This window comes from Tarenaya hassleriana, unplaced genomic scaffold (assembly GCF_000463585.1).
Source record: "Tarenaya hassleriana unplaced genomic scaffold, ASM46358v1 Cleome2, whole genome shotgun sequence".
In the NCBI taxonomy this organism is placed as follows: domain Eukaryota; kingdom Viridiplantae; phylum Streptophyta; class Magnoliopsida; order Brassicales; family Cleomaceae; genus Tarenaya; species Tarenaya hassleriana.
In genome coordinates this window covers 9,098,982-9,115,127 of record NW_010965372.1, presented here as the reverse complement: position 1 = coordinate 9,115,127, position 16,146 = coordinate 9,098,982, and the positions used below count along the sequence as shown (strand labels likewise).

Genomic DNA, 16,146 nt, shown 5'->3' with positions numbered 1-16,146 from the left:
AATCCAATACATTAGAAATAGTTTTGATAAACTATCGGGTTGTAAACAAACAAGTATATATATATTATATGTATATATTTATATATAATTTTTATTTTTATTGATGTCGCAATTTTTTAAACATAATATGACTGAACATATATTTTTCGACAAAACCATGTTAACATCGATAATAAAAAAAAATTTTGAATAGTATTTTGCAAATTTATATACTTTTTAAAATTAACAAATTTTTTTTTTATCATTTTTAACGAATTGATATATTTATATGATATTTTTTTCTATTACTTTTTTTTTGTGGTGACTATATATTTATTTATAAATTGTATGAGCTTTGGGAACTCAGTAAAATCATCGAACGGTCAATTTTGTTCCACGTGTACGGTAACGATGCGTGCTTTTTTTTTCACGAAGCGGTCTCATTGGCTGCGTGACGGCATAAGGGTAGCTATAATCATCTGCTAACGGGACCATGTGTTCTACGATGCATCAAACACAAGATTGGCCACCACATAGATTATTGTACATATATCCGACACGTGTCCCACTGACTTTTATATTTCACGTTTACTTGGCCACCAAGGACGAAACCGACACGTTTATCATATAAATATTATTTTCTTTTTTATTTTCATTTGTTAAACTCCGCCTTTTTGTAAACCTTATATAAATGCCTCTTGGTTTGGGCATTGATTTTATCACAGACGCCCTTCAATGGAGATTTCGTTTCGTTAGATACGGTCTTCTGCGTTGAAGTGTTTTTTTTTTTTTTTGGTTCTTCTGTATATTTTTTTCTTTCTATTTTTTTTCCCGATCTTCGCGTCGTAGAGTTAGGGTTTTTGCCATGGCGGATGAAATAGATTGCCTTGATCTGTTCGTAGACGACAGTTTCTTCTTAGATTTTGATGTTCCGGTCCTCTCTGATTCCCCGGTGGTGGAGGATTTCTCCACCTCTTCCCCGGACTCTGTGAGTCCGTGGATCGGACAGATTGAGAGCATGTTGATGAAAGATGATGACGACAGAGACCATCAAGCTTGTTTGGGTTCAGACGAGAAACTGGTTTCAGATTTCTTAGGCGACATACTGGTTGATTCTCCCCCCGGCGGTTCTAGTTCCGTTGATTTCGCCGCCGCAAAGGTATCAGACATACCTATCATCACTTCTCCCGCCGACGGCTCTGGTACCGGCGAGTTTTTGGCTGACAAAGAATCCGATGTCTCCGATGATTCGGGGTGTAGAATTTCTAAAAAGGAGGTAGCGGATGTTTCAGCGGAGAAAAATTCCGCCGGTTCAGACAATCCAGGAAATGAGAGTTCGGAGAAGGAGAGTCTCGATGGACCTGAGGCGAGAGACGATGATGAAGAGGAAGACGATTCTGTAGCCAAGAAAAGAAGAAGGTACATCTGATTTATGTTCTCCACAGCAGTATAATTTTGATCATTGAAGGCGAATTTGCGTGGCAATAAAATTCGAAATTGAACTTTCGCTTCCAATTTGTGGATATTTACTAGAATTAATCGTAGGTTTCAGATGAGTTTGATTTCACATTTGCTTTAGTTTAGTTTGTTCTTGTTGTTGTTGGGTTATATAAACTGATAACACAGCTACGACATTGAAGTGATATGTAGTTCGATTGTTTCTATGTTATTGTGTCATTTTGGACAAATATTAATGTTGTCTACAGGAATTCTTAACTTGGGTTTCTGGAAAACAATACATCACCCGTGTATAGATGTCTCTCTGGTGAGATTTGTATGAAATATGTGCTGTGATATTATGATATTTCCCTTTGGTTACAATGTATGATGATGATCATTCGAAGAGGGACGTAAGATTTAAACGTGCGAATGTCAGAGTTCTGAATGATAATTGATTGTTATTCTCTTAGGCAACTGAGAAATAGAGATGCCGCTGTAAGGTCCAGGGAGAGGAAGAAGATATATCTAAAGGACCTAGAGACAAAGAGCAAGTACCTCGAAAGAGAATGCATGAGACTGGGCCGGGTGCTTCAGTGCTTCATGGCGGAAAACCAACATCTCCGTCTCTTTTTGCAGAAAGGTCACAAACCATATGATGCTTCCATTGCCAAGCAGGAGTCTGCCGTGCTCTTATGGGGTAAGCATCTCAATTTCCCTTTGCATCTGCTTAGGTTTGCTGCTTCTTTTAGTTCCGTTTTTTCTGAAACGCAAAAAGATCGAGTTTTTGGTCTCGTGATATCTGCTGGTTGCTGTGTGCTGTGTGCTGCAATACCATGAAACCATGTTTAAGAATAACCAAGCTCGTGTTATATGTCTACTGAACTTGATTATTGCTGCTGTTAAATGTTTGGTGTTCTGATGGGGTAGATAAACTTGTCCAGTTATCGAAATGGAAAAAAAAAAAGAGGAGATTGTTGTCTTGCTTTCATCGCAAACCAAATCAATAACTTTGTGCACTTGTACTTATGAAAGCTTTGAAGATGACCTGAACTGGGTTAATGGGATGGTTCGGTATGAAATGAGGTTACGAGCATAATTCCGTAAACGATTAGGGGAACGTGATAGCTGAAACTTAGACTAATGATAAAAATATTTTATTGAATTGCGCAGAATCCCTGCTGTTGGTTTCCCTGCTATGGTACCTATGGAGCATCATTATATGCCAATCCCCTCAGCCGCGTCTCGGGTCTGCTCTGCTTCCACCGCAAGCCAACGTGGTGGAAGCCAGCGATCCAAGAAGCGTGGCTCCAAAAGGGCGAGGGATTAGTAGCAAATCATCATCATCCACTCTCACTGATGATGGGAAGAGCCGAAGATGCAAGGCTTCAAGGCCGAGGATGAAGCCAGAATCCATCACCTGCTTTGCCATATAGATCTTCCTCTTTTCTAACTCTTTATTTTTTTTTGTGGTTTTGGAGTGCATCATGTCCTTTGAACCCTTTCTTGTTTTGTGTTTGGATGATTTATAACATGATCTTCAATATTTCGTCATGGGAATCACTTACTCACTTCGGTTATTTCATAGAAACATTGGGAGGAGGAGAGAGCTTCGACATACTGTCCTGTCGGGATCCAAACGAAACTACAACGATTTCTGTTCTGTCTCATTGCTCTCGAAAACTACAATTACAATGGCAGGATATATGAAGAGCGGACATGGTACATCTCCTGCTTGATTAATGTCACACATTGAATTGCAGGTAGTTGTATGGAGTTTCATATCAGATGGGCGTAAAAGAAGTGAACTGAATCGGGCCATCCGATACCTCGTCGGACCATGATGGGGTCGAGCGCCCTGCTATCCCGAGGCTCGGTGAGGGATGTCCTCGGGTGGTAGACCTGGCATCACAGGAATCAACAATCTCCTCAATAATTCCAGTCATCCTTTGTAGTTTAATGAACGGTATCGGCTAGTGAATGTTAAACAGGGATCAGTGTTTTTACATTCTAATTACTCCAAATGTTTTTCTCCTCCTAAGAAAAGGAGAGACATGTGAGAGCAAAAGCCATCTAATGTATCATACGTTCTCAACGAATACTCTCTACCAGAATCGGCATGCATTTGACGTCTAGGTTTAAGACTGAGAGCCGAAAACTCGAGGGCAAACATAACCCCAGAGCTCGTTGCCTAGAAAACACACTCCAATCATCGGTGCAAGAAAGAAAGATATATTCAGTCATAACCCAACACAAACACACGACAAAAAAGGGTTTCCAACAAAAGGGATTTCAAGACAGTTTCGTTCGGGTATGCCTCGTCATGTTCCGACACATGAATTCCATCCGTTTATTTGCAGAAACAAAGCAACCAACCGCAAAGGGTTCCTGATAGGGTTTGATTCACACATTCCCCGGAGTTGTCACCTGCACCAAGAAAAGGGTTTGCTTTGGTTATCAGAATGCATTTTTATTTTTTAACTGATCTTCTTCTGCAAAGAAGATGAGCAAAGTGTTTGAATGGCGCTTGTTTGTTCATGAACAAGCAGTCGAAATGCAACAAATGAATGAGATGATTCACAGAGACTATACAGCTCATAAATCAGGTCGAAATCCAGGTGCCATTGTCGCTATGCGAGCTTAGATTCAATAAGCTGATTTCAGATTTCAGAAGAGAAGAGCAAAGTTTTTCAATGAACAAAAAACCATCAACGGCCAAGAAGAGGCAGAAGCAGACAGCAATGAATACAAATCCTGAAAATCTCTAGAAATCATCTTCCGCGCTCCATGAGTGACCATACCTTACAATGGTTCCATGAACACATACGTCACAGATCTCAGGACGAAAACCAATACTCCGTATCAGAAGAGATGACAAAGATAACAGAACCACCACTAAAAAGCAGGCAAGCGATCGATCAAACCAAATCCGAAACCCTAACCCCACAAGAAATATGGAGCAAATCGGAGGAGAAACCAGAGAGGGATCGAAATCGAACCTATTTGGATGACTCGGTATCCTTGGAGGAAGAGGAACCATACGGCCCATACGTGTAAACGAGAGACGGCCCATACGTGTAAACGAGAGACGCGGCTATGGACCCCGGAAACACGATGTACTGCGCCATAAAAGCAAGCTTCGTCACCAGTGGCTGTCCTCTCATAAACGCCATCTTCTTCGAATCTCTGAATCAGCGCAGAAAGGGTTGAAAACCTAAGGGCGTCGACTTTTTTGTTTGTTTGTCGTTAGAAGCTTAGCCACTCGTTTGTCTTCGAGGACGAAACTTGGGCCAATGATCCATGCAACTCGAACATTCAATTTCGGCCCGACAAAAAAAAAAAGAAATCGATATAAATTTTCTAAAATGAAAAAAAAATTATGATCAAAATCGAACCAAATCAAAATCCAAGATAAAAAAAATAAATAAATTCTAAACAGAATTGAAATCGAACCAAATCCAAGATATCCACTGCTGTTACATTCACAAAACTAAATTAAAACACGGTTGTTGGAAACAATCTCATGGCAACCAATGGACCGCATCGTTTTTATTCGTTGTATTTTCATTATTTTTTGTTTTATTTTCGTTTTGAAGTTGTCAAAAAAGGTGGTAGCCTTTATAATAATAATTTCTCTGTTTTGTTCCCATTTTGAAATTGTCTATCTCTGATTAATTACTGCACCGTCGTAGTTAATCCAAGAGGTTAAAAAAGGAGTATTTACTATTTACAGCCAAGGATTACATGACGGGGGTCTCAGTGTACGTGAGAAAGAACTCTTCGTCTTTACAGTATCTGCAAATCACTTTGTAGACCTCAATCAACAGTTTCGGAAACCTACTCGAGAAGTAACTGTCAAACCCCTCGGGAACGCTTCCAAGCCGTCCTTGAATCTCTCCCGGAAGCTCTCTGTAATGATTCAGCTTGTTCCTGATCACTCTCAGCAGATCTCGAACGCTGTCGAACCTGTACCTTCTATACCTCCCGATGTTATCGATGAAATGGCTGTCCATCCTCTCGTCCCACCGGCCGTTCAGAGTCACCATTGCCGTGCTTTCGAGCTCCGCCAAGAGCTCTGAACCCTCTTCCCGGTTTTCCAGCTCGACCCGATCGCTCACGTCGCGGAGGAAGGACAGTCTCGTTTGGGGACTCCAGAATACCGGATGATTCTGCACATCTTCGGCTCTCGGCCTGCATTTTCCAAAACATCAGAAAGATTCACCATTGAAATCACCATGAGAAACAAAAGCCGAAGTGCTTTCTTTTTTCTTTTTACCTCAGATTTGGATCAGGGTTCAGGAGATTAGAGAGAAGATCAACGGCTTCGGGTAGACTCTCAACCAAGAACAGATCTTTTTGATCATTCAAAACGTTAATATCCCTCTCGAAAATGTCTCCATACGGGTGCTTCCCCGCTGTCATACAGAAAAACAGAACACATCCTAAGCTGAAGAGATCTATAGCCCTCGTTTGTGGTTCCTTCCGAAGCTGCTCAGGTGCCTGCCACCCGGAACTTCCAGAACCTACATCAATTAACAGGAAGACCAAAAAAAACGTAAACAAAGAAAAAGACGGGTTTTTTTATCATCAGTTGTTCGTATCATCTCGAAAACGATTGAACGGCAAGATAAAACTGAAAACAGGGTTTTTTTTTTTACCAGTTGTGCTTTTGGTTAAGGCGCTGGTGTCAGGTGGCAAGCGCTTGCTAATGCCCATATCCGAAAGCTTTGCACATAAAGATTGGTTTTTGACAATTAACACATTCTGAGGCTTTAGATCTCGATGTATGATCCCGATATCATGTAAATGTGCTAGACCACATACTATGTCCCTGAAACAAAAACGACATTACTTTGAAATAGTACAATACAAAGATATCATAACGGTTTTATTGAAAAGTTAAATCGGTCAGGAAGAATGAACCGAACCTCATTAACTTCAACAGAACGGGAGAAGGATGCCCGTTTTCCTTCCATAGTTCCATTCCCCGACTGTTTTCCAGTATCGGATTCATTTGAAAAGCGTGTCTAGTATCTTCCGAGGCCCCAAGTGATTTGGATGAAGCAAAGATGAGATCATTCAAGCTACAAGCACAACGCTCGAGCGAAATATAGATAAAGTGTCTGTCATAGTCAACCCCATGCCATCGGACAATATTCGGATGCTTATCTGAATCCGTTAGAATCGAAATCTCCCTCTCAGCCACATCATGATGTGTTTGAATGAGACGCTTAACTGCCACTAGACGGCCTTCATATGATCCCTCGAGCACAACGGTTCCATTGCTCCCTTTAGCGATTTCCTTGTTGGATACAAAAAGTTTGCCAACCCTATACCCTTCCAGTTCACTACCAGCAAGGTCGGGGAAGGTCAAAAGCGATTTTTTCTCATTCCATTCCAAAGACGGATCATTTCTCCTTCCATCTGCATACCCATTCTCTTTCTTGTTATTCCTAGTTTTCTTCGGTTTTTTCTTCTTAGGAACCACTGCTTGCCCTTCAGATTCATAAAGTTTCTTAATCTGCTTCCTTTGTTTTGAATGGTGAAAGACAAAGCCGAAGACCGACAATAATGCAATAACCGCCAAAATCAGATATTGCATGGGTCCTCTAACTACAGAATCGTAAAATTTATCGGCAAAACCCATCTCTGTAGCGTTTCCATCAAGAATATTAGTGATCTCAGGAATTGCACTTTTGGGTAGGGGAAGGGAGAAGATTTCAGCATCTCCGCTGCCGGGAAGTGCCAAAGGATTCCCTCCCGCTGGTGGTAATTCAGGTTTCACATCCGGGGAGGGCCAAACCAAAGCTCCATCGACACCACCGAGTTTAGAAAACAGTTTTTCATTGTTGTAGTTGAGTAAGCGGACAACAGGAGAGTTCCTCTTATAAGATAGCTGGTATTTGTTATTGCCCTTGGAATCTGTAAGCGGAATATCATCTGCCGATAATCCACCCAAGAACTGCATGCCCTCGTGATGTTGTAATTTAGCTTCCATTTCAGCAAAAGAAACACTCCATAGAACATCTCCAAATTTTGATATACATTGGAGTTTATAATCTTTTCTCTCAATGTAAACCAACTCACGACGATATTCTGGTTCCTCAAATCCAGACCCTAATAATGCCGGACCTTCCTTAGACATCACTACGGTATTTCCTTCAGATTTTTCAACCGTTTGATTGGGAATCATGTCATCCAATCTGTACGTCTTAACTAAACTTCCGGTCTTCCAGTCCAAGAGAAACACAGATGTATCTACTTTCCCTAAAATGATCCTATCTGACAAAGAGTATGGCAACCTTCCAATGAATTCACGAGCATCAACTATCTGAAAGACAAAAAGATATATGTTTAATTATAAAAACAGGGTCTGCCCCTAACGTAGAATTCGTACACGACATTTACTGTGCAAAACACGAAACTTTTATGCATTGTTACACGGCTTTCTAATACTTGGTCAATCTTTTAAATGCATTCACCATGTTTAAGCACATACCATTAAAAAGAATTTAGAATCACAATTTCAAAAAATCTGTGTTAAGACAACATTTTAAGATTCTTCCAGAGAAACCCAAACATCCCATAAAATGAAATCAACGAGAGTCAAGCATACCTCGTTTATGCATTTTCCTTTATGCATAGTGCAGTTGTATAGACGCCAATCATTATCGCAGTCCATATAAAAGTCGTCATCAAGCTCCACGGCATGTTCCCCGGTGCTATAATGGTAATGCTGAGCCTTGTAAGACGAATAGATCGGCTTACCGGTATGGAATGTCCAGTCCACTTTCTTCGAAGACATGTCCACCAATGATACCGTTCCATCTGTTGTCGAAACTAGAACGTGACCAGAATCGCTGAAGGAAAAAAACCATTACCCCAACAATTAGAAACGAATTTGGTCAGCTTGCTAATAGAGATCGTGTACATTCAAAAGATGTATCACAATCCAAAAACCAGATCACTATGAACAAGATTCCAACTTTTAGCCGGAATAATTGAAAATGACATGATAAACTCAGAGCCAATTTCAAGCAAAGGCGGATCGAACTTAATCGATAGATTCGATTCAATCAACCGAGTTCGTTGTTTTTTACGCATATGGGAAACCCAGAGAATAGAGAAGATGAGTCATATTCGTGACCTATCATCCAATTTAAGATTGACCCATCAAAACAATTGATGAAACACAAGCAAATCAAATCAAAGACTTTTTCTAAGGAATGGACCGAAGGGAACGAAGAATCGAAAAAACTTACGGAATGGGATTCGAGGTTCTACTGGAAAGAGATATCTGTGAGAACTTCGAGGTCTCAGAGGTCTTGAAACAGTACGTTAATGGAGAAACTAGCAGGATTAGAATCAACTCAAGCACTCTGGATCTTCTCATCCCTGAAACACAGCTTCAAAAACCATGAAATTCTCCTGTTGGGACGATAGATTTGAATAGAGCTGCAGAATTGGGGGTTAGGGTTTTTCAAGATCTTAGCTAAGAAATAGGGATTCGCAAATTTCCCTCTAATTATCCTTGCCCAAATCAACGGAGTTTCTCAGCATTTCGTCAGATTTTGGTAATTTATCTCGTTTCTTTTTTCCCCCGTTTTCTGGGTCTTGATCTTGACTTTTTAATTTCTACAGGAGCCAGGAGGTGCGTGTGCACCAAACGGTTGCTCATCTGAGCGAATAGCCACTGCACGTCTTGCCGTGTTAGGTGATTGAAATGGTATGTAGTTTTCTTGTTCATGTCATAAACGGCAAACACTGCTCTCGCAAATTACAATATTATGTTCGAAGTGCTGTTACGATCTTCCTCTTCTTTATATATATATATAACGAACTCTTGGACTCGAAGCAATCCTAAATCTCACCATGTATGAAATCTACTCATTTTTAATATACATATATATATATATATACACCCACATGCACGCACATGTTTTATTGAATGAAATGGCAATACTTTTGTATTTTTTCCCCCTATTTAGCATTGTAACAAATGATCCGAAAATACATATTCTTTCTGTTATTTGTAATATGTAAAATGTTGGCATAACCTCTCACTGAATCATATTATATTCGTAAATTTTCAGTTGTTCACTTTTTTAATTATTTTGTTCTCCGTGTCTTTTCTTATATACAAAAAGGGTGTGGAAAAATGTACCAAAAAGATAAATTTATTGCGATAAATTTAGTAGCCATAAAAAAATGGGGAAGTTATTTGATCTAGCTATTTCGTAAAAAACCGAAAAAGTTTGGACCTTTTTCATACATGTTTAGATTTGAATCGTGGAGTAAAAGAATATTTTGCATGTCTTATTATTAATAGATCACCCAAACTTGGGTTTTATTGAGTTAACTTGATTCTAATAATTTATCCAATATGAGTAGTAACTAATAACTATGCATTTTCTATAGGGTTGAAAGATCCTTGACAAAAAATATGTATGTGTATATATAACACTGAAGGGGAGAAAAAAAATGGTGATATTTGATCATGTGTGTTCATAGATTGACTCACTTCAAATATATATATATATATAAGACAAAAGACAAAAGATTGTAGATGCTAATGAACTATGTGTTTTTATAAGTACTTGAAGATTTGGAAGTTAAGTTGGAGACGAATTGGAAACGAGTACAATTGACATGTGCATATTATATATATGTATATATCAACTGCATGAATAATGGTTGATTAAACCAATTTTTTTGTAAATATGGATTAAACCAAATTTATTGAGATGATGAGAATGTTGGTAGAATTAAAGAAGAAATTCAAGAGAAAGGAATCAAGCTTCAAAGACTTTGCATTCCTTGTCGGCAGGATTTGTCTCGCAGAAATCTTCCAAGGGGTCGCCGCTGCTTCCTGCGGCAGCTCCCGGCCACTTGCTCGCCACTAGGTGCGCCAAGTCCACCACCCTTTGGCTGCATTTCGTTTTGTTACAGAACTTGAGTCAGTTCATAATATTTATTCATGTCACCCACAATACACGTGCGTGTTTATATATGTACAAGTGTAACTATGAATGTCTACGTACCTGTAACCCCACTCGTTGTCGTACCAGGCGACGACCTTGACCATATCATCACCCATGACCATGGTGAGGGAGGAGTCGATGGTCGAGGAGACGTCCGAGCATCTGAAATCAACAGAAACGAGAGGGACATCGCATACGTCTAAGATTCCGTTGAGGGGACCGGAAGCCGCCTTTCTGAAGGCAGCGTTTACGTCTTCTGCCGTCAGTCCTTTCTTCTCTACGTTGACAACGAGATCCACCACCGATACATTAGGCGTAGGGACACGAAGTGCAATGCCGTTGAGTTTGCCCTTGAGCTGAGGCAGGACCAATGACACCGCCTTGGCTGCACCCGTGCTCGTCGGTACTATGTTCAGTGCCGCTGCTCTTGCACGCCGTAAATCCCTGTGTGATGCATCTAAAAGCCTCTGAAACATCGCAACAGAAACGACGCGGAAAAAGAAGTTCGTTATCTCGGGGATATGTCAAAATGGTGAGATGTGAATTACTACTACATTGTTTCCAAGGTTCATCGTCTTGACTGGATTAAATGTTAGGTTTTTCAGTCAATTCAAGAACACCCATCTGCTAATTTATGAATCAACCAGATCCAACGCAAGTTTCTGCTGATTCAAATAAAACCCATCTGTTAAATTCTCCTCCTTGATCCAAACAACATCCCATTTCATAAGAACAACCAGTTTCTTCGGCATGGTAGAGATAAATTTACCTGGTCCCCAGTGTAGGAGTGTGTGGTTGTCATTGTTCCCTTGACAATTCCTGCAAATCATTTCAGAGATTATAAGTAGCCTCCGAGTTCCAAGCCTAACGAGCTTTAAGCTTTCAGATAGATCCAGCGAATAAACCAAAAACCGAGCCGTGGAGAAGAACGTTACCAAATTCCTCATCCATGACCTTCACGAAGGGAGCCAAGCAGTTAGTGGTGCAAGAGGCATTGCTGAAAGAGAGAAGCCATCATATTCAATCAACATGCTTCACACATTGTTTTAATCTTCCTTTGGGAAAAGTTGGTCTTCAAAAAAAAAAAAACTGACCTTACGATGTTTGCGACCTCGTGAGAATAGTCTTTCTCGTTGACCCCGACGACATAGGTGGGGATATCGGCACCTTTGGCCGGAGCAGTGATGATAACCTTCTTGGCTCCAGCTTGGATGTGCTTCCCTGCTCCAGGACCATCAACAAACACTCCTGTTCCCTGATCACCACAACAATCACACTCATAAACACCTATCCTATGTATGTATGTAACCACATCATGGAAGAAATCTAGTTACCTCAATAACAATGTCGATGCCGAGCTCAGCCCAGGGAAGCTTGAGAGGGTCTCTGCTGGAGACAACCTTGATGAGTTTACCATCAACGCTGATGGTCTCATTGTTCACAATTTTTACATCAGCCTTGAAGGTTCCAAGCATCGAGTCATATTTCAGCAGGTGGGAGGCCTGAGACAAGCTTTCAACAACTAAGCATCAAACTGTTCGAGAAAATAAGAACGTGTGATTGTTGCTTCTGTTTCTTGTTTTTTTTATGGACTTACGTTCTTGACACCGCCGCTGTCGTTCACCACCACGACTTCGAGGGGAGAGTCCTTGCGGCCGTGCCAGCACCTGAGGAAGTTCCTACCAATACGTCCAAACCCATTGATGGCAACCTTCAGCTTGGCCACAGTCTCTCCTCTAACAGGAGCGGCCGCCACAGCCTATATATACATATATTACTGAACCATGATCTCAAACTCATCCTGACCACATTCAAACTATAGATACAGAAAACGATTGAATCACCTTTGGGGTGAGTTGTGAAGCCACAGCATCGAAGAAGGATGAATCCCCGCCGTTCTTGCTGTACACCATGCAACCACTGGATCTCAAACCGGCGAATTCTGCGAACTCTACCCTCTGCAAGAGCCAGTAACTAAACCGTGAAGCGAAACAAATGCTAAAAGCATGAACAGACACATGGGAACATACACGATCCGTACCTTGGAGGAGCATTGAGCATGGAAAGAGTTGACGTTGCTCTTAGAATGGAACCTCGGGTTCACGGGAATCCTAGAGGCCGCGAGAGCTGCGTGGGTCGCCATGGCTGCAGGGTGAAGAAGCTAGAACACGGCCTGATATTCTCCATGAGAATATATATACATAATATATAATATACACTTTGTTTTGTTTTCAGACAAGTAATCCATGGCTGAGAGTGAAGCAAACAAATATGTGGTGAATATGATGTGTGGATCAGATACATTGGGATAAGATTGGTGTGAAGGAGCCATGAGAGTCAATGAATCTCAGTCACAAGTCTCTTTAAGTCCTTGTTTTGTTTTCCAACTCATGAGATATTTTTACGTGCAGCTTCTGGCTGAAGGCAACTTTGCTTTCTCATGGCACAGAAATCACCTCAAAGAAAAGATACCAAGTTCACATATCTAATAGCTTCATTCCCATATAACCGATGAATTCTGGATTCATATCTGATCACATTTGCTCCATCCGAACCACGATTTGTTTCTTGAATCGGCACGAGATATCCGATGGCCCGTCGAATCCACGAGATCTGAAGATAGTTACCTGAAAAATCTACTAGAATCATAACACTGTGGCGTGGCCTCGACCGTCATTCACCAACAATTGAGCTTAACCCGGTTTGGCCATAACACAAGTACCTGAAGATTTGTCATAGTTAACGATCATTCAACATCAAGCAAATGTACCGTCTTAAAACAAATGCTTTCTATAATCCAAGCTGACAACGTTACTGGAAACTTAGTAGTCAAAGCTTCCTCCCAGGGGTAAAGAACACCGAATAGAATGAGAAAAGACAGGAGGTCCTTTGAAGAAGAGACAAGAGAGATGCAAAGTTAATACATCATTAGATCGGAAACACGATCAATTATAAGTATTTCTGGTGATTAAAGACTAGAACTGAAGATTTCATATCGCAGCCTCGACTTCCTCGGTGTTGCTGGTTGCACCATTGGGGGTGTCCTCTGATCGGAGCTGAGAGGACACATCGTCGATAGCAGAGTTGAGCTGAGCAATCTTCTCGGCTAATACCTTCCGTGTTTTCTGCATGATATGATATCACGAGAAGAAATAGTGAAACATAAAATAACATGAGAGTGAATCACGAAAAATACGACAGATGGTAAATTTATGCGAGCATCGCGCTCAGCAATATTCACCAACATACAAGTCAAATTGCACCTAAGAACCGCCAAAACTGAAGGATGTAAGTCCTAAGGATCATTATAACAGTGCAGACTCACCTCCAAAGCCTTTTCCTCATCATATATGAATTTCGGCAATTTCCTCATGAGATCCTTTCGATCTGCTCCAGCTAGAGCCTTGCTGATCTGCAAATTAAGTGAAAAGAAATTGTGATGGTCTAAGAAAATACCACAAACAGGAAACTTGTTGAAGTTCCAAAGCAATTCTGGTGGAATTCTTTTTCAGAGTAAGATGCATCCCATCTACCATTACCATATTCCCTGATTATATCGTCAGCAGGACAATAGCAACGGAAACTGTAAATATACATCCATTACAAATTTCATTGTCTGATCTTAATCTAGAAATACATAGGTTCGAGAAAAATAACTTCAAGCCCAACCAATGACCGTCAATTAAACCATGTTAAACTTATCACCTGTGGAGCATATACACATCCAAGGGCGCCCACTATGAGTCCTCCCAAAATAAAACCTCCAACAAATAGGCCTGTGCTGCTTGGCCCGTCGTCATCTCTGTCAATTCAAATGATATTAGAATCAAGATAGATATAGAGACATGAGTTGGCACTTGTAAACGTGAGGAATGCAGGAAATGAAGCCACAGTTTAATTTTATTCAGGCGTAAGTTGTTCAAGCATGGTCATAGCGTATCAATTACTCATCACTATGTCCAGAAAGCGTCAAGGATTACTCATAACGAATGGTTATTTTCGTCACCGTTCAGAAGATCTCTCATTTTTCAACAATCATTTATCAAAATTTTAAATAAAAATAGAAAACAAATAACCAACTCTATACCTATATACTGCTTGAACGGTAAGGGGCTTTCTGCTTCTATGAGAAGAAAGCTGTAGTTTGTTGGAGCCATTCAGTCCAAAGGAAACATTGACAGAACGCCAACTCCCAAGGACTTGACTCCGTGGCTTCAGATAAAGGCCTAGAACGAAATTTTAGTGAGAATAAATACAGAATTGTGAGGTCCAAGTCCACATGCCTAGTAGGATAACATATGAATGAGAGAGAGGGAATGAAAGACTGATACAAGTACAGAAGCTGCTTGTACTAAAAAAATCAGGTGCTTATCACATCAAAACCTCACAGGAAATGGAAATAAGAAAGCATACTTACAGTGATAACAAAATGAATGTTTAGATTCATAATAATGAATAACTAAGACGGGGGACTTTGGTATAAGCGGGGAGGTTTCATGAGATCCAAACTATGCCAATCATCGGACTCAGATGCAGGTTGAAGGAAGAGAATCAAGCATGGACACTTATATCATAGAAATAAATTGCAATAATCTTCAACCATATTGCGAAAACAACCACAAAGAAGACATAGACACCACCACACAAAAACTCATTATTCTCAGCCTTATATTCATACAGACAACAGACAGGATCCAACTTCGAACGACAAACAATCGAAATGTCAGTGGTAGATACCATTAAGCTAAATTGAATATTCTATCAGTCTTACGCTAATTTCCATGTTTTCTGGAAGTTTGGAAGTTCAGATTCTCATGCTGTAAGTTTCAAAACCACATAATATGTCACAGAGAAAAACAAAAAGATGAGCGATAACCATATCAAACCTCCATTGATGAATCTACTAAGATAATCTTTCACTTAAACCCTCCAATATCGTAGAATCTATTACGACAGAGACACCGGACTCATTACTCTCAGCCTTATATCCACACTGGCAACCGACAGGATCCAAATTCAAACAACAAACGGCCCAAACATCAGCGGTAGATACCGTTAAGCTAAATCAAAATTCTATCAGTCTTACGCTACTTCCCCATATTTTTTCGGAAGTGTGGAAGCTCAGATTCTCATGCTGGAAGTTTCAAAACCACAAAAGATGTCACAAAGAAAAACATAAAGACGAGCAACAACCGTATCGAACCTCCATCGATGAATCTACTAAGATAAGATTTCACCTGAATCCTCCAATATCGAAAAATTTACCGAAACCTCTCGAACTACATCATATAAATGCGACAAATACCACGAAATCCGAAGCAAAACACCAATGATTCAAGGAAACGTCAAGTTTCACCAACTAAAAAGGATCTAACCGTTTACAAATCGAGATCTTTCAACAGGCAGAAACTGTAAAGATCGCAATAAAGATCGAGTCAGGAGATGGAAGGGGACACCGAGGGCTTACCAGATGATGGATGAAGTTGAGAATTCTTCGATAGAACCAACGAGCTAGAAATAGCCGCCATTGACGGAACTCGAGCGAGAGAGGAGTACCAACAACGAAGAAGAAGAAACTGAGATTTCTCAGAGCATTTGGCAGGAAGAAGAACGAAATATACGAGTTCGATGATATCTAAGCTTGAAAGCTCAATAAATGGTTAAAAAAATTCAGTCCCTTGCGCTGGACAGGAACCTTTCAAATGAGCTAGAGGTTTCGAGGGGAAGCCCTAAACACTCTGATCAATTA

At 40.4% G+C, this 16,146-nt stretch overlaps 4 protein-coding genes across 4 annotated transcripts; 1 reads left to right on the top strand and 3 right to left on the bottom strand.

Moving 5' to 3' along the window:
* Positions 1 to 699: 699 nt before the first annotated feature.
* LOC104813184 (bZIP transcription factor 60) lies at positions 700 to 2,979 on the top strand. The gene is made up of 3 exons (XM_010540730.2): positions 700 to 1,398; positions 1,890 to 2,116; positions 2,590 to 2,979. The coding sequence occupies exons 1-3, from the start codon at positions 845 to 847 to the stop codon at positions 2,850 to 2,852; spliced, it is 1,044 nt and encodes a 347-aa protein (XP_010539032.1). The 5' UTR covers positions 700 to 844; the 3' UTR covers positions 2,853 to 2,979.
* Positions 2,980 to 3,608: 629 nt separating this feature from the next.
* On the bottom strand, positions 3,609 to 9,032 carry LOC104813183 (serine/threonine-protein kinase/endoribonuclease IRE1b). Its single transcript, XM_010540729.2, has 7 exons — positions 8,679 to 9,032; positions 8,033 to 8,276; positions 6,345 to 7,747; positions 6,075 to 6,247; positions 5,693 to 5,939; positions 4,416 to 5,607; positions 3,609 to 3,843 (listed from the first exon to the last, which is right to left on the bottom strand). Exons 1-6 carry the CDS (start codon positions 8,807 to 8,809, stop codon positions 5,157 to 5,159), a joined length of 2,649 nt encoding a protein of 882 aa, XP_010539031.1. The 5' UTR covers positions 8,810 to 9,032; the 3' UTR covers positions 3,609 to 3,843; positions 4,416 to 5,156.
* A 1,064-nt stretch (positions 9,033 to 10,096) lies between these two features.
* LOC104813182 (glyceraldehyde-3-phosphate dehydrogenase GAPB, chloroplastic) lies at positions 10,097 to 12,582 on the bottom strand. The gene is made up of 9 exons (XM_010540728.2): positions 12,439 to 12,582; positions 12,242 to 12,355; positions 11,995 to 12,156; positions 11,732 to 11,899; positions 11,492 to 11,652; positions 11,333 to 11,394; positions 11,167 to 11,216; positions 10,458 to 10,864; positions 10,097 to 10,344 (listed from the first exon to the last, which is right to left on the bottom strand). Exons 1-9 carry the CDS (start codon positions 12,538 to 12,540, stop codon positions 10,209 to 10,211), a joined length of 1,362 nt encoding a protein of 453 aa, XP_010539030.1. The 5' UTR covers positions 12,541 to 12,582; the 3' UTR covers positions 10,097 to 10,208.
* A 580-nt stretch (positions 12,583 to 13,162) lies between these two features.
* LOC104813181 lies at positions 13,163 to 16,036 on the bottom strand. Its single transcript, XM_010540727.2, has 5 exons — positions 15,865 to 16,036; positions 14,485 to 14,623; positions 14,103 to 14,199; positions 13,723 to 13,809; positions 13,163 to 13,522 (listed from the first exon to the last, which is right to left on the bottom strand). Exons 1-5 carry the CDS (start codon positions 15,923 to 15,925, stop codon positions 13,388 to 13,390), a joined length of 519 nt encoding a protein of 172 aa, XP_010539029.1. The 5' UTR covers positions 15,926 to 16,036; the 3' UTR covers positions 13,163 to 13,387.
* Positions 16,037 to 16,146: the final 110 nt, after the last annotated feature.